Genomic DNA, 26,106 nt, shown 5'->3' with positions numbered 1-26,106 from the left:
GTGACAAATTTAAGGTTTCAGGGTTGGCTAAATTAGCATTTTGACTTTCCATTGTTTTCTCATTAATGAATTAAGAAAGAATGGAACTGTAACGAATATTGATAGATCGGCATGAAAGAATTCTAAATCTGATTTTTTGGGCCATATGGATGACGTCATCAGGTTTTATTGCCCCCAAATATTATTTTTTCTATGGGAAAATACAGCACTTTGGTACATACCACTGCAATGAAACTATGTTTTTCATGTGCATAATGATGAAGGCTACAAGCTCTTGTTTGCGCCAATCAGTTTGTGCTCAGTGGAGATGTTGTTCAGGCGTTCATCGTTATTTACTACATTTTTTTTCTCCCTGGTGCCTTAGTTTACCTCTTATATAACTCTCTCACAATATAGTTTAGTACGTACTTCGCTCACACAGAATCTCTTCATTTCACTTGTTACCCAGTTTAACGGAATGGTTTATCATGAGCCTTTTTTGACTAGGACGGATTGAAAGTATCTAAAGATATTAGCCTTAACTATGCACAAACCTTAAGGTTGATATAAAGTCTTCTTCCTCCCCGTATGTTCTTAATAAGATGTAAGGTATTATTATTGAAACCAGTTTTCACTCTAAGTAAATAATTTGTGTATGGCACTGGGTCAGGGGCACGAAGTGTACGCAAACAACGCAGCAAGTCCAAACATTCGTAACACAACTAATAACAAAAGTTTAACGTGGACTTACAATTTCTCGATTTTCTAACGTGTATTATGGAACTTTTGATTCAGACGGAAGTCAAAGTAAGAACCACGGATTTCTACTCGGCTGTCAAACAGAATTGTCCTGTACATATCATTGAGCATGTTTGTGCCTGTGGAACAATTATCTTTAGTTTATTTAGTTTATTCTATCTTGACCTGTACTTGGCACGTACGGGCCAGAACTGCACAAAAAGAAGGTCAGAGCTCTGTAAAATACAACCCTTCCAAGTCCCATCCACCTACGGCTCTTAACTGTGAGTACGCCCTGCTGAAGTTTTTCTCACACTGGTGCTACCCCCCTCCTGGTAACCCGACCCCCCTCCACATACCAACCCCCCTGAAAACACTGCCCCTCTCACGTCACTCTCCCATCCACCTTGTGTGTCCATTCTAACCCTGCGCTCCGTATCGGCCCTCCAAATCTTTTCACAAAATTAGCCGTGAGGTGAGACGGAAAAGTGGCCGTTCCTGCCCGCTAGTGACGTGCTAGTTGTTCGGCCCCACTGGCCGCGGACAAACGGTGCCCCATACGGACACGACGACTTTACGTTCCAAGTTTACCATTTATTGTCCTCGTATCCCCACTCCAGACTTCTTATTCCCTCCATTTCCCCTGCACAAGGGCCATTAAGGGCAACATCTACCCCGCCTAAATTATGTGGAGAGGCACTTCAGCGTCGATTTAGATCCATTTTGGTGACGATTTACACGCCTTTCCTTTCTAGGGCGCAGTGTTGCCACTCCTCAACCAGCGCAGAAAACACTGCGTGTTGCGATAGAAACACACAGACAGCATTTCACACATGTCCGAATGGCCGTGTTTGTACACACCGTTATTTGTCACTGTTCGCACAGAAGACATTTTCAACAATGGCTTTGCAAAGCGGACAACGTTACAACAACACAATTCTTCTCAACGCACACCGATTCGACATATACGTGAACTGAGTTTACCCCCTTCACAATAAAAAAATCGGGTTAGGAAGTCTTAATCAAATCGATACCAGACTAAAATAAACTGCTTACTTTTCTATCAAAATCATGACGCCGTTGTTTTGGGTCTAGCCCGCTGTGGTCCTATTATTGCAAGCAGTGTTTCGTAAGAACAACTAGATGTTATTCGATCCGCATCTTTGCTCAGTTTCCCATCGGAAAACCGTCATCGGTGAGACACAGAAGACGACAGGGATTCACCCGGGCAATGACACGACACGGACACGACGTCTTCCAGAGTTTCTCAGCATTCTTATCATTTTTTCTAAGAAATAAATCCGAGCAGCTGTTAAAATCAGAAACAAGGAAAAGCAACGCAGCACAAAAATTGCAATGGTGGACATGATTAAAAAAACCGACAACAATGGATTTCGATTGTTAGTTACTTCTGAGTTGTAGAATAACTACAGAAAAAAATATTCTGTGGCAAAATTGAGACATTTGACTATTAAAATCCTGTCACACATAGCCGACCATGGTCTCCCGACCTTCTCCAGACTACGGTTGGGAGTCAGACGTACGAGAGGTCTTCTGTGATTGGGAGTTGGTCGGCGAGGTTAACTTTTAATCTTTAAATGTCGTCTGCACCATACGTTTCGAAAAATCAAAGTTGGTGAAGTCATATTCTGCTTCTTCTAGTCGAAGGGAACAGGTGCTCCCGACTCAGTGCAGATCTTGGTTGGGAAATAGTCGGGGGTTGGTCGTGGGAAAGCCCTGGATCTGTGACAGTGGCTGAAATCATTGCTGTAATTTTACTGTTTTCGCGCGTTAACAAATATGACTACTACACACATATGAGCTGTATTCTGTTTCTTGTTACGTGTTTCATGGTGCGACAATATTTCGATGAAATAAGTTGTTCAACATGGTGTTCAGTATTGCTTTGACTAATCAAAACGCCACAAATTAACGTTTATAACAAATCCAGATTTTGACAAATATTTCATACACACGGACGCTAAAGGTAAAAACAAAACTAGCAGCTTACGTGGAATAAAAAGACGGGGAAAATACTCATAATTAAAGCATAAGATGCTGACGTGCAGTGAACATTTGTATTATACACAACATATCGTCATCTATTTTTACATACACCAAAGAATTCTGACGACTCCAGTAAAATGTAGATTTCATTGTACTTTATACAAGTCTATACAGCTTAATTTTTACCATTTCTTCAATGATATGTGGAGTAGTCTTTCCTGTTTAGAAGGAAGGCCCCTTGTTTCGCAACTTCAAGTGAAGACAGAATTCTATCTTTACTATGCCACAAGAACCATGCTATCATACAAACACAAAAATAAATCCGACCCCTTTGGATGGGTCTCTTTCTATACAAGTGATGAGAAATTCTTTCAATATTTCAGATTTTGTGGACTTCCACAGTCATTTTCCTTAAACGTTTAACACGTAATTCAAAACATAGGACATTACTCCACAAAATTCAAATATTTCCTATTTTCCTGCCACGCGTCAAGTGAATCGCTAACTTCTATACTGGTTGTTCGAACAGACAACGTTATGTGCTTGAATTTTTTGACAACGCCTCAGGGTGGAGCCTAAAGCTGTGGTATTACCATGGCGAAAATAGGTTCCCCATGGCGTAGAGATTATGGCGTTGCCGCGTACGTTTATTTAGTATTGCGTTTATTGGGACAGAGGTTTGCGAAGATCGTTGCGCATATTGCAGTGTCGTCCAAACCCTTCAGCGGACGCGAACTGTAGTTCCGTACGTTTGCACTTATTGAATGGTTATCTCCTTGAGTGGTATCCAAGATTATGTACATTATTCCTTGTCTTCTTCTTCAACCTCCTCATACATACCACACGACACATGCAGCAAAGACTTAAAAACATAAAGGTTAAAAGGAAAACATTTTAACAACTACACATCAGTGAAAATAAATAAAAGACGCAACTTTGCGACAGACTTTCACAAAAAAATCATTAGCTTTTCTTCAGAAGTGTTACTCCTTTCATATGAGGTAAGTAAAATCAAAGCAATGTTGAAAATGAAATAAAAGCAATTCTGAAAGGTTATAGAATTTTCACAGTGACGACTTCCTATCTTAGCAACATACTTTGCCTCATTGACCACGTTACTGTTAACAATTGTACCTCAACCCTAATCTCTAAGCAGATGTTGATAGGCAACATGGTAACATTTCTCAAGATTCATATTCCGTGCAGCAAAATACCAGTTGCTCTGAGGAACTGGGAGCTGAAGAAAGATCAAGAAATGTTACAATTTTGCCTTTCTTTATCTCAATATCTGCCTGGAGATTTCCCCAACCCTGGCCACAGACCCTGCTAGACATCCATGTACGTTCTTGTCTGACTCATCACAGAGGGGCTGCCGACATAACCGGATGTGCTCGTCGTTCCCGGGGTACTTCTGTTTCCGGTGAAGCCACTGCTGCTGCTGAAGTTGGGCAGGTTGTTCAGGTAGGCCGGGTTGTAACCGGAAGCGGAAGTGGGGCCGTTCGGTTGGGACTCGAGCTGGAAGTGGTTGTGCACCAAGGTGTTCTTGTGAATCGTTGGCAGCAACGTCGTCTTCTTCTCCTCCTGTCTTTGGTCGTATTTTGCCTACAGCGAAAACAGAAACGTTATAAGAAACATTTAATGTATAAAATTAAACGTCAGACTTTTACATTGTATGGATAGGAAAATATATTCTCAAATGTAAATCATTTATCCGATTGTTAACAAGGGTATTCGACAACCTTTCCCTCTCAGAAGATAGCTGAAATTTGTACGACACTGTCACAATGAACACAACGTACCCAGGTGTTCCCAAGTTCCTGTCGCACACCTATCGCACTACCGAGCCCAAACTTGTAATCTTGCAGGTGGACAAGCATAACTCTCAGGAGATAAACTATTTAGTTCCTCACTGTACAAGACACAAGAAGGCGGCGTATATAAGACGTGTTGTGAGACGGGCCCCTCGGCTCTGTCACATTAGTTGACAGCCGTCTCTTGTACTTTGTTTGAGACGCAAACATGTAACTGTCACCCTGGAAAAACACAGGCTTGTCTGTCTGCACTCAGTCGGATCCGATGTTAAGGTGTATGTAGCGTGGAGATAGGGAGATTCATATACAGATATAGCCTTTTCTGCGCACTTTTTGGCCTTCAAAAGATTCGTAAATAGTTTGCGAAATAACACAGCCTTCAAAAGATTCGTAAATAGTTTGCCAAATAACTCTGTCCGCCAGAGAAGACTCAGTTGGAAAACTTAGCACCATGTTTTGGTCTATTTCTTGAATACATTTATCCATGGGTGTGGATTTATGCAAACGGCTATCAGTAAGAAAATCTCACACCGCCTGACTGAGAACTAATATTCCCTAGCCTGGGTCTAGTATAGGGTTTTCGTCTTTCTCTTTATTTTCGTTCAGTCTTTCGCATATATTTCGTCCCGTGTACCCCAGTCCCCCTCGGTCTTAAAGGAAGGAAGACCACGGCACAAAGCGCTCCTTTCAGCGATGCCAACCCTTGTGGTCGGGTCGGATGAAGCTAAACACAGTCCGGACCGTTTCCTAACCCATTGTGCGGTCGGTTTACCCAAGATTTATTCCCAATCCCCGAACCCAAGCCAAAAATGTAGCCAGGGCGCCATCGGGGATTTGTCTTAGCCTCGCACACAGTCTTCTAAAGGACAACTAACATGTCAAACTTTCAATCATTACAATATTCATTCAAGACATAAACTTAATCTAGAAACCAGCCCTCTTACTGGCTATTTTCGTTTCAAGAAAAGAGAGTCTATGCTTCTAGGCTACGTTTCCACCAGACCTCCACAAGGCCGTAAAACAGTAGTAATCGGTTTAACTAAGGCGAATAATTTGTCAGTAGTTAGCCAACTTAGCCAACCAGAGGATTTTATGTTGGCAACTAAGTGTTCTATCAAACTATCCTGCCTCACTCGGGCAATTTCTTGCAGTTTTTCAGCATCCAAAGGAGGCCGGTAGAGACTACCTTTCCGCTAATTGGTGGGCGGAGCAAAGCCAATATTTACCGAACAGCAATCGTACACTCGATAAGGTGGCGAGTGGGGCACTCATGTCTATTTACCGGGGAGAGGGCTAAGAACACAAGTGTTTTGACGGCACGGGGTGATAGCGTTTCTTCAAGAAAGGAGAGAATTAGCATGTTTTGATTGACAATTTAGATAAATGAGAGAGATTAAAGAAATACGAGTTGTGGAGGGGGACATGAGTGGGCTTGTTTAATCAGTTTAGGAAGAAACGTCGTTTTGTTTTCCCAGAATGTTAACAGATGTGATAGAAATCAAGTCTTCATTTCCAAACCCAACGATGATATTACATATTTTTTAATCAGTCAGAGATAATAAAATATGTGTTGGATAATGTCTTAAAGATTCGACTTTTTATCAAAAGTATGCAATTTTAGACAGGATAAGTCGGACACTATAGACAGTTTAGCCAAACCGTTGGAAAAAAAGAAGACAGGTGTTATATTGATTTGGACTAGAAAATTGTACAGGTATTTTTCCAACATTACGATGTCCCTAGTCGTAAGCAAGTACATGTAATATTTCGGGAACTGAAGAAATACGTTTTCGCACGGGATTTTATGTCGTGTTTAAGTGTCGATGGTTTGAGAATGTTAGTCCGCCGTAAAGTTTACGGATCGGTCGCCAAGCAACGCCACGTTCGTTCCCGACGGTCCCTATACTCAGTGCTGAGAGATGTGGGGAAGCCTGTCGTGACTGGGACCGTTGTGGACAGGCTGGCGGTGTCGCCGGCTTGTCGCCAGCCCGCTCTCTCAGCCCGCGCCCCCAGGAAGCCCCGCCGGTTCACGGGATATGGAGCGGAAAGGGAAAATCCAGATTGGCAGAGCCGCGTAACTCTACTCCGAATTCCTACCCTATAATCCGCTTTTCGGCCCTATCTCCCTCCCCGCAAGCGAATCCCCCTTCCGAACTCAAAAGGCTAAGTGGTCCAGTTCCCTCTTACAGAGTAGGACATAAGTACTATAGAAGGGATCCCCGACTGCACGGTTACAAGTCGTGGAAAATATGCCCACGCACCGACGGAAGTCATCATTGCCTATCTGTTGGTCAATAAGAGCAGGTTGTTTGTGGTACGGAGAACTCTCCGCTTCCCACGTGGCGCGGACAAATGGGAGTTTTAACAGCGAAGTTTGCACAAAACCTAAGCAGTTTGTACACAGATTAAAACCTCAGCCACAACCAACTTTTTTAGAAAAGCTGGCGCTTGTTTGGCCAAGTTGTTATCCCCGGACAATCGAACAAGTCGGTTCACGCCTCTCGCGTGTCTATAGCTGGCAGAGGCAATTAGAACGATAGAGGGTTCAACAACGTATTGTCCTTGCATTAAAGCAAGATGTTTGCCCGGGTAAAGAAACTAATGGACTTCTTAAAACACCGGTCTCAACGTCTTCAAGCTGTTCATAAACATTCCAAGAACAAACGGTATCAACTGCCCCTTAAGTTAAACATTTGTATGATAAACTAAAATTATTTTAGATTTTGACAAAATTTTCATTAAAGCTCCTGTATCAGTGATATATCAAATGCAAAAAAAAACTATCAATTGATAACAACGCGAATCTTGCAAGTAAACTTAGGAGAAACGCCTTTTGATGTTTTAGCAAGCCCTCTCATACAAGCAATAAAACAGATTACATAGGTTAGCTTTGTGCACCAAAAATCCAAGAAACAAGAAGGAAACGGACACTGCAAGCACTTGAAGTTCCTTACATTCATAAAATTCTAAAGTTTTGCTCCTCTTATTTTCTTTTCCCCCCGAACAATCTGGTTTTGACAGGAACACAGCGCAAAATGACGTCTATGAGAAATTGGCGTCCATTCTTTGCGCTCCGAACAGCGAGTCCAAATATCCTGTTCATTGTACCGGAGCGCATCGCTGGTTTGTCGGTCATGTTCACCCTTGTTTTCAAACAAAGCAAACCCGAACAATGCATAGTCTCTGCGTCATTTACAGCCCGACTGTAGACTTCAATTCTGCACGTTTATAACACAAGTCCGTCACAGCAACATATCGGAAGTCGGCTCGATTTTCAATAGAAACCGTATTTTCCGTGGACAATTTCTAAAATTATGTTGATTTAATGCCTTTGAACAGACTCTTGTCAGCTCAATGTCGATCATTTTTGGTTGCAACGTTGTCTTTTATTATATATTTTTGGGTCAGTATGCGATGTAGTTATCTTATGCAGATCTCCGAAGTATGCCGTTAAGCCATCACATTCATAATGGGGTGAATGGGAAATGGTTTGGGTTTTCAGAATTTTATGCAGATTCCCGAGGTATGCGATAGGCCGTAATGCAATTGGTTAGCTTCAACTGTATTCAAATTTAACGTCATTGTTAACGTTATCAAGACGGGCAATGCAATTGAGATGATTTGATAATTTGTTGATGTTCAAGGATCAGGTTTTGACCTCCCGTAACCCTACAGATAGCATATGGTGCTACCTACGGTACAGGCACAACACACGACCTTCCCACAAATATTTGGGGGACTCAAAGATCGCAATCTCGACAGTAGCGACCATTTCTTAAGATCACATCGCTACGTCTTCTCGAGGACTTGAGCAAACTGTTGTTTCTTGAGTGTTGGGGCGCCCAAAGGGGTGGCTCTTAAGGTGACGTCTTTACGGTCAGCGCAAGAACTAAGGGCACATTCCTGTCTTAAGAGCGTTGGTCACTTTTAAAGCTTCTCAAGTTTTGGTGTACCTACATGTGGGAGAATACAGCAGGTGTGCCCTCATTTGTGTGAGCGAGCGGGGGGCAGAGGGGTTCCTTGGAATGCAGGCGCTCTAAGGAAGAAAGTGAAAGTGTTTTCATTGTGTCTTACGGTTGTTTTCAGCCCGTTTCATCCGTCAGGTTGGGCAGACCATTTGTCAAACCCTCCCGGGCCACTCCTATGGCAGTAGAACCGGCGGCGCCACGCGCGTCAGGATCGGGTGGTACAGAGAGAAGCCGCCGGGACTTCTCGTAGCTGACCCGCGGGGGGACGGTCAGGTGCTCCCGAAAGGCTGTTGCCTTGAAGCGGCGCGAAAGGTGCGACCAGACGTGGAGCGGACATGACATGCCGTTTTGTGCTTTTGCAGCCTGGCTTGACGCGTGCGTCAGCGCGAGTGCGTAGGGGGACATTATATGCGAGATGGTATCAGCACAGCGGGAACTGTGCACGGGGACCGCAGACAAACCCGGGGCTCGTACAGGGGACGGTTCAGATGCCTGGTACCGACCCTAAGTTCCTCTCCGTGGTAGCCTTACGTAGTACCTGTAGCCCTATCCAATTCAGTAGAAGCCGTTTAATTGCACAGCCTATCTGAAAGCGCATTTCGTGCAATTATCCGGCTAGTGCAATAATGCGAAGCTGGTGCAATTATCCGGCTGGACTGCATAGAACTGTGCGTTAATTTGCTGTGCAATTAAATGGCTTCTACTGTACCCCGTCTAAAGTTTTCAACTGAGGGAAAACGGATACCAGGCTCCGTTTCCGTCTACTGCACGGTGCGTGACTTTGGTGTAGACAACTAGTACCATATCCTTTACAAATACACACGTATACTCTGTCAAAATACAGACCAGTTAGAAATAAATCTTTGAATCTCTGACAGTTTTTGGCTCCTCTTCAAGTACGTGCATGTTTTTGTGACGCAAGCAAGGGTCTGCCATTTTCATACAAGTGGCAACATTTTAATGATACATGTACTGACAAAAGTACTGAAACACAGGATCGTCATTTTCTAAACAAATTTTAAAAAAATTTCAAAAGAATCATCTGACACAAGATAGAAAATAGTCAGTTTGTACACAAAAAAAAGAAAGATTTCCCATCGTTGAAAGCCATTTTCTATTCCTGTCAACGTTGTTGTGGGTAACGTTACCAGACATGTACAATCTGACAAGGAAGTAGTTGGAAACTTTAACAACCAGCAATGACCTCGTCCTGTTTGTTCAGACAAAACACTTTGTTGGCAAAAAATAAGTCAAAACACCGCAGCCAATTTCTAATGTTTGTATCCTCGCACTATATTTACCTTAAGATGAGTAAACGTGGAGAGACAATACAAGTACGTACATCCTGCGGTCATGCTTACAAGGCCAAGGGAAGACGTTCAGGTAAACAAAGAAAGGACAAGAATAGAGAAGAAGGGACGACGTGTTGCACCTGACGTTAAACGGCAACAACAGGAAGTTTTGCCTTGTCACAAAATAGTCGCATGTTACATTCCTCCTGTGCAAAATCACTGGGAAAACATGCTGGCACAACCGCAGTTGTGTTGTTAGTCGTTAAGGTTTAACCACAGGTACAAACGTTGGACAGGATATCTTCTAAAACACACACTGCAAAGAAATACGGGCTTCTGATAATTGACACAAACTTTGTTTGCGTGAAAAGTTGACACATTTCATGGTTCCTCAAATATTTATCACCTAACTCACACAATTATGAATGTGAATTTGCAGAAGCCGGTAACAGACTAACACTAACAACTACAACACAAACGTTTCATAAGATACACTTTAAAACCTGTAGATAAACTTTGTGTGATTAGAGATAAACTTTAGGTACTGTATAGAAACATACGGCATCTCAATGCAATCTTAGCTTACAGATTTCTATTTTTCACTGGTCGCAAAAGAAATGTGGACGGCTATATACAGTATAGAAATTGCTTGAGTAACTGCTTTTTGGCGTACATACAGTATATACAGGTTCAATGTTGCAGAGAAATTCCTTGCTCTTCCCGACCAGTAAAACTGCATGGTACAAGAACCGTTGTCTCGGAACCCCCACTTTCGCCGCCACCCCTACTACTTCACTGTCCGGGAATGTTAAGTAAGAACGACAGCCGACAAAGTCCGTCTCTGGGAAAACCAACTTCTGAGAGTCCGGGAAGAAAAGACTCAGTGTTGGCACTTGAAGGCGAGATTCGGAGAGATAACGGCCACAAACTTGAGGCTTGGCGTTATCTCTTCATCTGGGAAGGGAAAGTGACTTGTAAGGTGGAGAGTTCGTGGGTTCCTTTTGAAGATTACAAGGCGTAGACGCGCTCTGTCCGCACCTGAGCGGTTCCTTTGCATCTTTTCAAGACCATTAATATATCAGTCAACGAAACGATGTGATACAAGAGCATGTACAGGATGCGGTAGACTAAAGAAATGTTTCGTGGTTATATACCCTTTTCGAGTATAAGGTTGTGCCACAAGTTGTCGTTAGCGCTAAACACTTGTATGCTCCACGGGATAGATGTAACGAAAGTGTACCGTTCAAATCAACGTCAACGAAAAAATATCAAGTTTAATTAATGAAACGAAACAATTGAGGTCACAAAAGTAACAAACGTTTCGATACTAAAAACAGTCCATATAAAGGACCGAAATTTTCTGAGGGTCTACTAAAACGTAACGGCAGATTACTTTATTTCTCGAAGCTTCAAAGATTCGCTGCGCTGTACGTCTGGCACAAGAAATTAGAAAAGAAAAGGTCTTTGAACAAAACAAGTTTGGAATGCTCACTCCAGTTAGCATAAAACAACGTGGTGAGAAACAAATAAAGTTCACACAATAGACAAATACTTTCTGATGAAATGCTGGTATTTTGAGAAATATCTTTAAAATTCCGATGTGAGTTAGATAACGACAGGTTTGGCCGATGTTTGTTTGAGAGGCACACTGCAAACCACGGAACGTTTTAAAAGACTAGGTTAAAATCTTAGAAGTAACGAAATCTTTTGCCATTAACAACACTTCGAACATCCAAGCAACCGAAATAGACAAAATTCTGACGATCTTTTATGTTGAGATTTCTACAATGTCTACATTATTTGCTAGAGTAAATTTGCTAGATTTGCCTTTATGTATTAACAAAATGCATGTGACCGTTTTCGCGATGGTCACTTAGTTCGGAAATGAGCTATTTGATGACGGAATATTTTGTACACAACGAAGCCGTTTAAAACTTGCAAGTTTATTTTTCTGCGACCAGTTCATAATATAGAATACGACTGTTCCAATCCAATTCTAATTAATTGCAATTTTGACGAAATGATATAACGTTGAAAACATAGAGAAATACAACACATAAATAGTGTTTTACTACCTAATACAAACGAATCCTCTCAAAATCACTTCAAGAAAACTCAATTGTAAGCTTTGACATACAAAGTAATACATCTGTCTATGAGATGTCCATGTGCGGATATGCCTATGTTTTTAATGATCAAAATTAACAAACTAACAAAAAAGATCCGTAAAGAAAAAATTGCGACGTTTGTTAAGACGTAGCCTGATTTAATCGCACTCCTTAGGCCCGTCCTACATTGCCGCGCGCGGGGAGGTACCTACAAGCTCCGGATAGCGGAGTTTGCGTTATACCCCCCTCACATTAGGCGCGATTCGATCGGACGACGAGTCTGCGAGCTCGAAATTACGAGGAGTCATGACCCTGATGGCAAGGGGGAACTCTGCCATTATTTCGTCGGCATCAGGGTCATGCCTCCTCGTAAATTAGAGCTCGCAGACTCGTCGTCCGATCGAATCGCGCCTAATGTGAGGGGGGTATTACACAGACTAGTGAAGACGAAGGGTAAAGCGAAAAAAACACTGAAAGACGCATCAAACTTAACTTTGTGTCGGTATCATTTTCTGTCTAAAATTGTTCCCCTCACTAACTAATGTACTGTTGTTTCTACTAGTGCAAATATATCTCTTAAATTTCGATAGCGATTTCTGTCAAGATTCGTGGTATTTCTTTGTGCTAATGTGTTTGCGAAAAAAGGTGCATCAAACGAAAAAAACACGTCCAAAGGTGCCGACGGATAGCCGTAAGCTAACCGCGTATTAGCCTATATATATTAGTGGCTGTAAACGCCAAATCGCTCCCTGGTCAGAGCTCTTTGGTCATCTCAACTCAAAAGCTGTGCCCTAAACCTGGTTGTGAGGGAGGGGGGCAGTCTCGCGCCATTGAAATGATAAGGAACGACTGAAGACGAGAGGGACAACAACTCTTCCTAAAGACATCGCCTTAAGATGTGTCCGATAATTAAGGCAGAACTAAATGGTCCAAATCTCTTCCTCCTTGAAGAAAAAAGGCAGGGAAACCGAACACTAATTGGGTGGGAGGGGCTAGTCGATCGGGTAATTGTTCTGTAGACTAACATGTTCTGTAGGCTTTGTATTACAATGTATTACCATCTTAAAATATCATCATCACTGCATCTACAGTTGATATTATTTATTTTGTTATTGAAGGGAAATACTGAAACTAAGAGGAGAGGAAATTGTTTTGTAGAATTATTTCAACGCATACTAAGGGAAATGCCGGGAACTTGAATTGGTGTCAATTGTTTTGTAAAATGACTTCAACACAGAAGCTCCGACTTCAACACAGAAGCTCCATTCATCAAACATTACAAACACAAAAAATATAATGTTAATAAAGGTCAACGTTTGCCCAAAAAAAATCTACTCATAATAAGTGATCTTTACTGAACAACTTCATCCACCTCAATATTCCTGGGACAGAGATCGGCACCTGTTTCCTGGGACAGAGAGCTGCTCCTGTTCCCAGGGCAGTTTGTGCAGCTGATAAGATGACCAATGATAAGGCCAGCTGATGACAGACATGTTACTGCCCAGAGATTTACAGAAACCTGACCTCAAGTGGACACACCTACGTAATACACCCTCTGGGAACTCTGGTTAAGACATCTTAATCTTGTTTTCTTTGTAAAATATTTTGGAAGGAATATATCTATTGCTATACACATGTACAATTGAGGTTGCATAGGAGAATCACTGTAATAATAATACTGGTAATAATAGAGAAAGCTGCACAATTTGTTCAATTAATTTAGAAGTGATTATCAATCTATGACATAATGGGGCACTTTAGTACTTTGGTGCTACGCATGGTAAAATGATATTGCAAATTTGTTAAACAGTGGGCTAAGGTGGTACTTTGGAGATAATATTTGGAAACTCCTACTCAGTCGTGATGTTGTTACTGAGGTGTAGCTATAGCCACATAAACTTTATGGATGACATCCTACGGACAACAAAGGTCTGATATAAGAAAAGGAAAAGAAGATAGACCTGAAAATGCATTACATGTACTATAGGACTTTAACAATGAAGAGATGTTGAAACAAAATGAATGTGCGTTGATGTGATCCACTGTATCAAGCTTGTGTGGCCTGGAGCTGAACACAAGATGACCACGTAATGCATGTTTGTACAGGTTAATACCCGGGTCTTAAATTAATTGATTACTTCAATTTCTTAATACCTCCATTAGAAGCCCTTCCCACAAGAATGTCAAAGTGCTCTTTACCTTTTTTGTACATTTCCATAAAGTTAAAGGTTTGATACCCTCCCCCCACACACACACATGCTAACACACACAAAAACTGATAGAAATTGAAGTCAAGAAGATCCATTAAGATCTTATTCAAAGTTATTGTTTTCAAATATAACTACAATGCAATTCTTATAGACATGCTACAAAAATAATCATTTAACTCATGGGATACAAGATCTGTTGTTCAATATTAAACATAAACTAAAAAATAATGTTTCTATAATTCGATAAAAGTCCTGAAGTTCACAGGCCCTGGCACCATCTCCAGATGACCCTTAACCCCTAATCCCCCGCGGTGTCGTCCCCCGGTGTCAGTCATGTCGTTGTTTACCCACAGCTTTACCGTGTCTGCTGTGGATAAAGGTGCTACAGAACCTGGCTTAGCTCTCCTGGCGCCAGCAGGAATGGCAGTAAGGCAATACTGGACTCTTCCACTCACATCAGCACTGGATGTGACTCATGTGACTTAGGTCTGTCATATTTGCATATTGAATATCAAATTTGTACATCTTCAGCAGAAATGGAACATATCCTATCTAATAAAAAAAACTGCCAAGTGCATGTACTCATGTGACTAAGTCTGTCATATTTCCACATTTAAGACCAAATATGTACATTTTGAGCAGAACTGGACCATCTCCTATCCAATTGAAGAAAAAGGCAGTGCACTATTTGACATAAATGATACAACAGGTTGACAACATCAAATCTCTACTAACGTTTACTATGAGAGTAGTAAAACTACGTATACTGTATTGTACAGATCTGTTTTGATAGTTGGATCATAAAGCCTGGGTGAAAATGCACACTATAGAGGCCCCTGTATAGTTAAGTCCCCCAATTTTGTCCCCAACATGATGTGTGTACAGTATAGTGTGGGGTGGTAGTGTGGAGAGGAGGGGGGTGCTGCTCTCAAGTCAAGTACATTTGTACTTTTATTGATCTAAGCAACCACTTCTCTCATCTAGGTAAATATGTGATGCACTTGGAGATACTGTGATACGGATTCCCACATTCTATATATATTCTAAGAATGTAAAAATCTTTTTAAAAATCTAAAACATTTCTAAATTGAAGTTGACAGTAAACTCGGTGGATGAAAGTAATGTTTAGATGACACAGAAAGGCAGCGTAAAATGACACTGTGCTGCCTGATTTTGGTACCAGGCAGTTACCAGGACAGCTGTAAAGAAAACCCACCCCACCCTGGCAGTGGTTTCCTGGTACAGCATGGGTGTGTGAGTACAGCTGTCCATGGGATGGGTCCTCCTCTACCCTCACACACACATTCCCATGACCAGAACTATCTTACAAGTATCTTACAACACAAACATGATGATGCTGTTCTTTATTGTCTACAACAACACAAACTTTGTGATATCCTCTGGAACTTTGAATCCAATGTAAGAAATAAAAGCTTATTTTGCAATGGGCATTTTACCACGTAGGTTTCCATTTTCTACTACCTGTTGCTGTGGTTGATAAGCACAGCACTAGAGCACACTTTACTCATCAATCATTAGTCCACTCACTCACTCATTCATTCATCCATCCATCCATCCATCCATCCATCTTTTAAATCGTTCAATCATTTCTTTTGGCATCTTCCATAGCTTTCTTGATGAAGACCTATGCAAGCAACTTTGCTTATGATAATAGAGATTATTATATTCTTTTTTCCCCACACAGACTTTGCATACACAAAGTAAACCTTGTTTCTTTAAAGTAAGTTATGTTGAATAAGCAACCCCAAACTTCAGTTATATAAAATAATGTCTGGTTAGATCGTCACCTTCAACAATAATAATTCTATTTGCAACACATCAAAACAAAACGTTTTGAGGTTAAAGATACAATATGTCAAATCAGAACAAGCAATAAAATACATTACAACCATTACATCACAACAGGCTTCTAGATATATATCTATATTGTTCTGAATGTACAAAGCCAAATGCACAATGTGTTGGGAGGGCGTATGGATACAAAACACGAAGCCACAAGTTTGCTCAATTCATGAATCACTTGGTTCTGTTATTTTTTTACATAAGATGTCAGGAAAGAATTTGATGACAAAAGAAAACAGGTAGCAAGAACAGGACAATACCATAAGCAGTCTTGACTCACCTTGTTGTATGCGAGGACTCCTATAATGGCCACTAACATCCCCAACACGTTGGTCGAGGTGACGGGGTTTTTCAGCGTGATCAGGGAGACTGTGATAACCAGGATCCGCTTGGTTGCGTTCGCGACCGAGTAGCTAAGCGGGCTGACAATGGAGATGACCGTGAACGCCACGATATTCTGCGCAAAGTTGCAGAAGCCGCTGGTGACGAGCAGCCCTAGGATTCGAACCCAGAACCACTGTTCTTTGTCGGACTGGAGTAGAAACAAACAAGACGTGCTGTTATTTTCTCACATACACAAGGCTGTGTGTGTTATCTTTTACCTGTTACTACAGAAAACAATCAGTATTGTAGATCAGTAGCAGGAACCTCAAGTTCCCTGTAACTAACATTTGGTACTTAGATGGTGTTATCTCATGCATGATATCAACGATTTTAAAAACAGATATTTTACTTCATAAGTGCTTTCAGTCAAACATCATGGTCTGTACTTTTACTCAACAATTTCTCGTTCTTTGTCACCAGGTTTAGCCCTGTGTGATGCGAGTGTTGTTCAGTCCTTGCGGGTTGTTATGCTGCATCCAATCAAACAGAATGAAGGAAACAAATGAAGACATTTTCTTGCATGGCTGCAAGCTTACACTGTTGGTTGAACTGGGAAGTTACGGATGTTCCGCCCTGTGTTAGTACATTATATTAACCAGATTGTTTGGCCATGCATATATAAACCTCTTAGTCTTATTTTATACCTGTACAAAGTTCCATGTTGTACAATAAATCACAATTCATTAAATCTGTGACAAAAATATAACGTCTTTTTGTGCTGCAAAGCAGCAAGTTTATAAGCTACGAATTATATAGTACAGCAGAAAGAAAGGAAAAAGAAGATTGTAGTAAAATTTTCTTAGAAACCACAGCTGTTTGCAGTGACAACAAAAACAAAGCATGCGGGCTGAGAGTGTTGACTGTGGGGTTAGAGGTCCCCTCCCTAAAACCCAGGTTAACTCAAACAGGCCCAGGTATCAGTGGTCAGCCTGGTACACAATTATGGGTCTTACAGAAACAAACCATAGACTTGTCAGGCCAAGTTTGAACAGTACCTAGCTTTTATGTGGGGAGACTGAGAATCCTAGTACTCTAATATGGACACAGCATTTCGGGTGCCATGGCCTATGTAAAGATACATGACTACTGTATGGTTGATAATCTGTATTTTTAATACATTTGGACAAACTACTTGCAACAAAATAGACAGGACAAGTTTGGACAGTCTGTAGTACCTAGCTCACATGTGGGAGACTGAGGCATTCCGAAAGTGCTAGGATCCAACATGTTAACATAGATAACTATGATGGGGTTCATGATCTACTCATTTGGACCGACTACGTGATGTACTAACTTGAAAGAAAATTTAGGGTGAAACTATGACTTTATCTTTGCAGAGCTTCCAACAGTAATGACAATGCTGTCTTTTGACATTGTTTGAACTAGATTTTAAAAGACTGTTAGTTCAACCAACTGATAACCATCATTTTTACGTATACAGCAAAAAAAGATAGAAATAGATTGTTTCATGACCAAGCAGAAGTTTTGTAAACTGCATGGGCTATGTAAAAGATAATAGATGGGGATATTTTGCCAGCATTGAAGAGATTAGAAGCAGATTAGGATGTCTAAACCTCAATGAATAGGTCCCTCTTCAACTACTACAACCACCCTAACCTCAGAACCAGTAAAATTTGGTCACGAAAAGCAATGAAGGGGAGAGGGTTAATAATGTTTTCAATGCAAATGTCAAACACAGTCCCACACACCTACAGCTACAAGCACAGCTGCTACTTCCTTTATGTAAAAACTGTGGGTACTCTCCATAGACAGACTCTTCACACTTGCAATGTGGAAGACAAAGGCTCTTTCCTCCTCTAAGTGAATGGCCCATCCAATTAGCTCTTGAGAAAATGATCTTGAGGGTCTCCATTTAGTGTCCCACCATTTTGGCACTTAGCACACTTGCCTCGGAACATGGGGGCGGGTTACCAGAGAATCGTGTTATCTTAGCACAGATGGCAGAAAATATTCTCTCCGTGCGTCAAAACCTGGCAGTATTTTCTTTTCCGTGCACAAGGCTAAAAGCATTGGAACAATATTGCATCCGTTGAGAGGCTTGGTCGGGCTTAGCCCCCCCTTAATGGAACGTATCAATTTTCAACGATGGCCTGTGCTACATGGCTTTTAGCAAGGGAGTGGATGCTTGGGGCTCTGTCTGCCCGGTAAATACGCCACTCCACGAGCTACGGGACTGTGGAAAGTAAAGCTCGTGTTGGTTCTGCGCGTCTGAAGGGGCGTTGGGCCGCAGACCGTGCACGCTCCCCCCGTAAAAGGCGTCTACCCCTTTGCAGTACCGTGTAGTCACGTTCAGATAAGACCGTGATGAAAGGCATTCCTGCTAAATGGAAAACGTCACTTTCCGAGGTCTTTCCGTCGTACTATGTACAGCATGGCAGCGGATAGAGTCTACGTTCATCTAACAACGGTCACTTCTGAGACACTCAAAGGAACTAGATATAGTCATAGCTATACTATACTTACATGTTATGAGATATATGGAAGATGTTTTAGTATTGATATGAAAGAACATATCGTACGTCCAGGTTATATCTGCAGGAGTGGTGATTTGTATCTTATCTCTGTTTTCTGTGGAAGCATTTTTTATGCTTTTTGAGCAAATGTTTCTCTGATACCTGTAGTACAATCTTCATCTTTTCTTTACTCTCCTATGCTTAGCTTCAGTCTACCCCTTACAATGCTTTTAAAAGTTACAATGCCAAACAAAGAAGGCGCATTTTGTCATTCTGCGGGCAGTTTTCATACTACTGCTGTCACCAGTATTGCCAGATTTGAATACTGTCACCAGGGGGAGTAGCTTACTTTGTCAATCAGTCCACTTACAAGCAACAACTGTAAAGCTAGGTGTTGTTTCACATAGAATTGCCAGGGGGAGCAAGTGACTATGAAACAGTGATTTAGCACAGTATCCCACTTAACCCTATCTAGACCAGGCTTTTTTGGGATCCCTGGGACCAGGGGGGGGCTCTTTTGACCCCCCCTTCGTTTTCTCAAAACGGCTTGGGTTACGATCATCAAATTTGGAGGGGATAATGTACTAGTAAAGTTTTATCTTTTCTGTAATTTTGGTATCGTTATGACGTAATATGACGTAATTATGACATCATAATGTCATATTTTGGGCTAAAATCGTCAAAATATGAAATTTCCGCTATACTTAAATGTTTTGAGCAAAATGTTGACAATAAAGCTTATCTTATTGTTGTCTGAGTCTGCCAAGTCTTATGTTGCCAATGACGACGACACTGACGTCTATATGACGTCGGAAAATGACATCATTGCCCGCCATCTTGGATCGACAACCGTGAATTTTCTAAAATATGATTTTTTTCCACATATAAGGCCACGATGATTTGATTATATGGATGACATCCGCGCTCGCACCAATTTTCGGCCATTTCCAAAAAAAAAAAAAGTTTTCGACCACACAATAAATTGTGCAAAGCAGCTGTAAAATGAGCACAAATATTCCGTAGATTGAAAAAAAAGTATCAGAAAACAGATAACTAATGCCATAGCTATATAGAATGCCAAAATGAATCTAAAGTCAAAGAATAAGATGTGAAAGGACAGAAAGAAAAAAATCTATTGTTGGTTGGGGGAGGTACCAGTACAGAAAATTCAGCTATATAGAATGCCAAAATGAATCTAAAGTCAAAGAATAAGATGTGAAAGGACAGAAAGAAAAAAATCTATTGTTGGTTGGGGGAGGTACCAGTACAGAAAATTCAGGTCCAGAGGATCATTTCCAGGTCCGGACATGGACCTGGACCTGATTGTGGAAACTTGACAACTGGCAATACTCAAAACAATGGTAATTGGTCAATTTTGCTACAAAGGAATCTGTTTGGTGGATTATTGGACTCCCACTGCATTTTAAAATCCCATCTCCATGTAATAAAGGCTAACTGTCTCTGTACCTTTGACTGTAGAAACTTGGTGCAATTGACTATAAACTCTACTCAAATGGCTGCCGACATAGTGTGTCCATTTTGTAATTGGCGAAACCGGTTCCTCTGTTTTTTTTTCAGGTCTGTTTTTTTCGGATTGGTCCAAGAAGAAAAAAATGTTTTGCACCCGTGTGATGTACTGGTCCCTACACCTAACTGTTGGTATACCATACTATGTGTGTTTAGTCCTATGTTCAACCTTCCTGGCCACTTTGATTTCATACTGAAGGCAACTTTTTTTTTTTTGCCAAACTTTTTTTTTATTCGCTCGCTCGCATCAGTTTTGGAGTTCCCGGAGGATGTCATCCATATAATCAAATCAATATGGCCTAACCCCAAATCTCAATAGAAATGGACTGAAAATGATCAAGTGATTGTGTTTTGTAAGAAAATAAAATATTTTGACGGTATTTGAGTATAAATTACATGTATTTATCGTTGAAAATGACAATGTCCGCCATCTTGGATTTTGACCCATGACATCATCAAATTAGCATAAATTATGAATATTTCAATAAAAATATAACTTAAAATTACACACGATGTTAATGATATAAATAAGCAAGTTTGATCTAGCAATAAACCCATGAAATCCGATAATTCAAACTGAAAATAGTAAATTTGGGAAAAAATGCCTGTCAGAAACCCGTTGCAACACGAAAAATTACAAACTAAAAACTTTTTTCGCAGAATTGTTGCCAACAATATTTTAGGAAAAGTCACCAAGTTTCGTAGTCCTAGCACACGTCATTCGCTAATTATATGACGTCAAAGTCGGCGCGGGCACTTTTAGTCCCCCCCTGGTCTAGATAGGGTTAAGCTTCGACACAATGGTGGCATTGCTGCATCTGAGTGGTTAAACAAAGCGCTCAATAAATTTAATTGATTAAAAAGTGAATCTTTTCACGCTTTGTGTGTTTTATGTGTTTTGCATGGTATTCCCATTATAAAGTTAAGAGTACCGGTAACACACATCCAAGTTAGGATGCAGCAACACCAACATGCCATGGCTTCAGTGAAATACCTGCTTTAATCTGTAGCTTACGCATGATTAGTTTAAATCAAGGAAGAAAGTTTGTTGTAATGCTTCCGATATCTTCCTCAGGGCTACGATGGCTGGAGCCATTCCAATATTCTATGACCTACCAACCTAATAAAAACAAAGTGCAGCCTCAGTATGCTACAACTTAACAAACTCTCTTCGAATTCTGAACCAACAAAGCATTATCGAGAATGACTGTGAGCACCTGTAGTTCCAAGCCAAACTGCTAGAGGGAGCTGCTGCTGTAGTCACTGTAACTTACCAAACTTTCTTCTGTGAGGAACCTGCTGCCATCCATAAGGATCCAGATGGGAAGCAGAAAGAGTGTAGCCAGTTTTCCCAGCACATGTAGAAGCCTCAAATGGTGCATCCCTGTCTCCTTTAGTGCCTAAGGAATGGAAAATATGGAAAAGAATACATATGTTTTCAAACTAACAAATGTAGGACAGTGCGAGTAAAACTGTGAAAGTATTGTTCAGGTACTTTTTTTCCTAATGTCACCTAACCTTCACTGGCCTAATACCAGATGCATAAGTCTAAGTAAATTTTTATCCTTTGCACTGGTTATTAGCATAAGTGCAATACCAATGGTTTCTATATTCTATTTTTTTTTACCTAACTTTCTAAACAGTTCCAATTTGATCTATAATTCATAAACCTAATTTCCCTTTGCAAGGTGCAGGGAAAATTTTTTGGGGGGGGTTTTAGAAGTTGATATCTACAGTCAAGTAAATTCAAATTTTTCCCAACAGCTGAATAGTTGTAAAAGGGACAGTATAGAGTCTAACTGAATCTTATAATGTTTCTTATAATGAGGATGATTATTTTTTACAGAATTAGGTACGAGGTGCGGTCAATAAGTAATGCCCCTGACCCATTTTCCATAGCAAGAGATTAATGAAACTTGGCACAGTTATTAGTCTTTCTCTTCATAGGAACCACCCAGAGTTATGCATTTCTCCCATCGTTTGATGCAGCTCTGGACACCGTTTTTGTAGGACACCCCAGGTTGGTCCTCAAACAGATGCCTCATCAATGGCAGAAGAGGGACGACCAAGTCTGGGAGCTGTTTCCACAGACTTCCGGCCATGTTTGAATGCAGGATGCCAGCGTTTTACAAGGTCATATGATGGGGCATCATCACCACAAGTTTCTTTCATTTCATCAAAAGTCTTCTTTGGTGTGCGTCCTTTCAAATACAAAAACCGGATCACTGCGCGACACTCAACTGGTTCCATTTCACACCTGGTCCATTTTGCACCTGACTCAGTTCAAACACCAGTAAATCAGAAACCACAATTAGTTCAGAGCTGTTTTTTGCAACATAACCTATAAAGATATGAATCATTACACATACAAAATTTCCTCTAGATCAGACGACTGGAAGTGGGTCAGGGGCATTACTTATTGACCGCCCCTTGTACACCTGTGTTGTCATTAGTAGTCAGAAGTGTACCTGCCCTGCTTTATTTTCCCTTCCCCTCCAAGAATTACCAAATCCCCAACATAAGTTCACTTACCTTTTTGGAGAAAATGTTTTGTAGAGCAAATGTGATTGTCGCCGATAGGGCACTAAGTAGACCAATCAGGTCAAAGGACAGCTCTGTTACCGTGGCAACCAGCACACCCAGAACAATGGGCATCAGTGAAAAATAGACCTGTGGGAAAGGTATAGTTGAATCAGCTGTGCTATGTACCAGGATCAACAATAATAGTCTGGATTGTGCTCCGTTGGCAATACCATACAAAATTTAGATACTGTACTAAAAGAACATATATTTTGAAGTTACCAGACCAGTGTAGCTACAGCATACTCTCCAAGCAGAGCTTAGGCTCCGGTTGTTTTTTAACGTTTTTTTAGTCGTTTTTAACGGGCTTTCTATTTTTTTATTATATCTTGCTGTGTCAAAACGTTAGGCCGGACACAACCAAAAAAAAAATGACAAAATAGAAAGCCCGATAAAAACGACTAGAAAAAACGTTAAAAAAACAGCCGGAGCCTAACCTCTGCTTGGAGAGTAGCTACAGCAAAGCTTTAGTCTAGATTAGGGACATCCACTTGGTGAGTTACACCTTGAACAAATTATAGAGTGTGCCACACTTATGACAAGAAAAACTTGTATCTAATTTAGTGTGCGTGGAACAAACCTTGTTACAGTCTATTACAGTCTAATGCACCTGTAGGTTGTACGTAATGTATAAAACTGGTATATTATGCCTAAAGATAGTTTAATAGTTATACAAAACAACCAAACATTACCATGCTGCAATACTTTAAAAAAATGTTCTAAAAAATCTAAAATGTCTTATATCAGTGGCAAAAGGACCAGATTCTAAATCAGACTAGACCCTGAACTTACCTTAGTTGTTTGCTTTTCTTTCGTTATTAGTCTGGCTAGAATGACTGTAAATATGGGCATGGTAGCTTTCACTGGAATTTAAAAGAAAATCACAAGATTACTAAAATCACACTATTTACATTATTTTGATAAATATCTAACATTATACACATTATTCAGATTTAGACACTGATCATTTTGAGGTCTACATTTTTTTGTTTGAACAAGGAGGTTAACCTCCTTGGTTTGAACATTTGTTTATTCCAACGATCCTGGTGAAGCTTCACAAAATGGATGTTAAGTAACTCTGTTTGAGTCTTGAGCCTCTCTATTGGGAAAGCATGACCCATCTCAGTCCAAAATCAAGCCCAAAGGTTGGCAGATGAACGAAGAGAAAGGCAAAGACCTGTTGAACTGGCTCTACGCATGCAGAGCTAGAAACTTTGAGAAAAAATGGATGTTAAGTAACTCTGTTTGAATCTTGAGCCTCTCTGTTGGGAAAGCATGACCCATCTCAGTCCAAAATCAAGCCCAAAGGTTGGAAAATGAACGAAGAGAAAGGCAAAGACCTGTTGAACTGACTCTACGCATGGAGAGTTAGAAAGTTAGAGAAAGTACCAACAAAGTCCAGTAAAGGTTCTTAAGTCATTTCATGTTTCAAGGCCTTGATGTCACCCAGCCTACCAATTTCACCTCATGAGTAAACAAATGTTCAAACAAACTTTCTCACGAAGAGACAGTCTAAGATATTAATCATATCAATTCGGTAATTATTAACAACAACCAATGCATTTTCCCATAGAAAACTCCTTCATTCAGAACTAACTCAAGATTAGGTGCATATTTCTTTTATACAGTACAATCAACTTTTCTTCCAAGATATTGTCCATCTGCTTAATAATTGGCAACAGCTTTTAACCCTTTAACTTTTAATTGAGTAGTCTGGTCACTGTTGTCTATTAGTATTACAACTGGGGCAGTAGGTTAACAAAACATATGGGCACCGTCTGTGGCTGACTTGTAGGTATCATAACAGCGGTAAATTCATTACAAACCTCAGCAAACCTTACCTGTGTGCGCGTATGACACCGGCACCTTCCATATACTGACGTGAGCGGACACGGAAGCCCAGAACTTGCCCACTGCAAGCGGAACGATCATCTTCATGTAGTAGCTTGACGCAACCGGCTTGTGTAGGGGGACCCGCCACATCCGCATGATGGGTCCGAGATACAGGCACACGGACAGCACGTGCATCATGGACACCGTGATCGGGTACGGGAACTCATTCAGGAGCAGCTTATTGATCACATTACCACCGGAGCTGATCGTAAACCACACGGAACACAAGAAAACGATGCGGACAGCCTGCCGGTACAGCTCCGTCTTCTCCCGGTCAACCATCTTGGATGCCCTCACGGCGCAGGTGCGAGCAGAATCCGGCCCGCTGATTGGCTGAGCGGTGGGTATCCGGTTTCAGGATAGCCGACAACGTGGCTGACCCCGAGTGACCTGTTATGGTACATGATGTCATCATGACGTCGGCAGAGGGAGTCCCCCCATCCCGGGTTGTCCTGGTGACTGTGGCTACCATGGCAACCAGAGGAAGCTTGTGTCATGCCAATCTTCAAATGATCCAGTCAGTCCAATCGTGCAGAATAAGCTTGGTAACGTTATATCTAATCAGCTCTTTCAACAAACTGAAGTAGACATAAACATTTGATTTATCAAGGAGGTTAAACCTGGATAAACATTGAATCTACAGACAAGTTTATTGGATAGCCACCGACGTTAAAAAAAGTCGTTTAAAATAGTTTCAAACAAGTGTAAATCAATCAACTACTAAAATACGTAGCAAGGACGCTTAATCTAATGATTGAGAAAATACATGTTTGAGAAATGTGCTTATTTGCAGCATATACCTAAATGTGCAGTATCAAGTATCAAAGTAAATGTAAAAGTAATGGAATACATAAATAAAAGATTTCACTATGCCACAACCTGTGAATACGTCCGTTGCCAATGGACCATTGGTCAGGTGCTGTAATAAACAGAGCACGGTATGTTTTGAAAAATGACCTTTCCATCCTATATTCTAGGACCATGGAATCCCCAAAGACCTCCATCCATTGAGTACTAACTCCATTAGGGAAATTAAAACTTAGGGAGTATAAATATCACTGTTGTGTTGCAAGAAATGGGACACTCACGTATGCAAACGGACGCGGGTTTGAGTACAAACATAAGTATACTCATCAAATACACTCTTGCGACAAGTGCACCGAAAAACTATCAGAACTTGAGAATGATAAATATTGCAATTTCTTGTTGCTATATTTCACACACAACCAACGTGCCTCATATCATACATATAAGATGTCTCCTATTGCAATT

General features: G+C 40.9%; 1 protein-coding gene across 1 annotated transcript; it reads right to left on the bottom strand.

The window, feature by feature from the left end:
- Positions 1 to 1,980: 1,980 nt before the first annotated feature.
- LOC118431896 (solute carrier family 35 member E1-like) lies at positions 1,981 to 25,181 on the bottom strand. Its single transcript, XM_035843319.1, has 6 exons — positions 24,783 to 25,181; positions 23,734 to 23,804; positions 22,894 to 23,031; positions 21,636 to 21,761; positions 16,257 to 16,508; positions 1,981 to 4,326 (listed from the first exon to the last, which is right to left on the bottom strand). The coding sequence occupies exons 1-6, from the start codon at positions 25,114 to 25,116 to the stop codon at positions 4,051 to 4,053; spliced, it is 1,197 nt and encodes a 398-aa protein (XP_035699212.1). The 5' UTR covers positions 25,117 to 25,181; the 3' UTR covers positions 1,981 to 4,050.
- Between the last annotated feature and the right edge of the window lie 925 nt (positions 25,182 to 26,106).

Source organism: Branchiostoma floridae, chromosome 15 (genome assembly GCF_000003815.2).
Source record: "Branchiostoma floridae strain S238N-H82 chromosome 15, Bfl_VNyyK, whole genome shotgun sequence".
Taxonomy (NCBI): domain Eukaryota; kingdom Metazoa; phylum Chordata; class Leptocardii; order Amphioxiformes; family Branchiostomatidae; genus Branchiostoma; species Branchiostoma floridae.
This window is presented reverse-complemented; position numbering and strand designations above follow the sequence as displayed.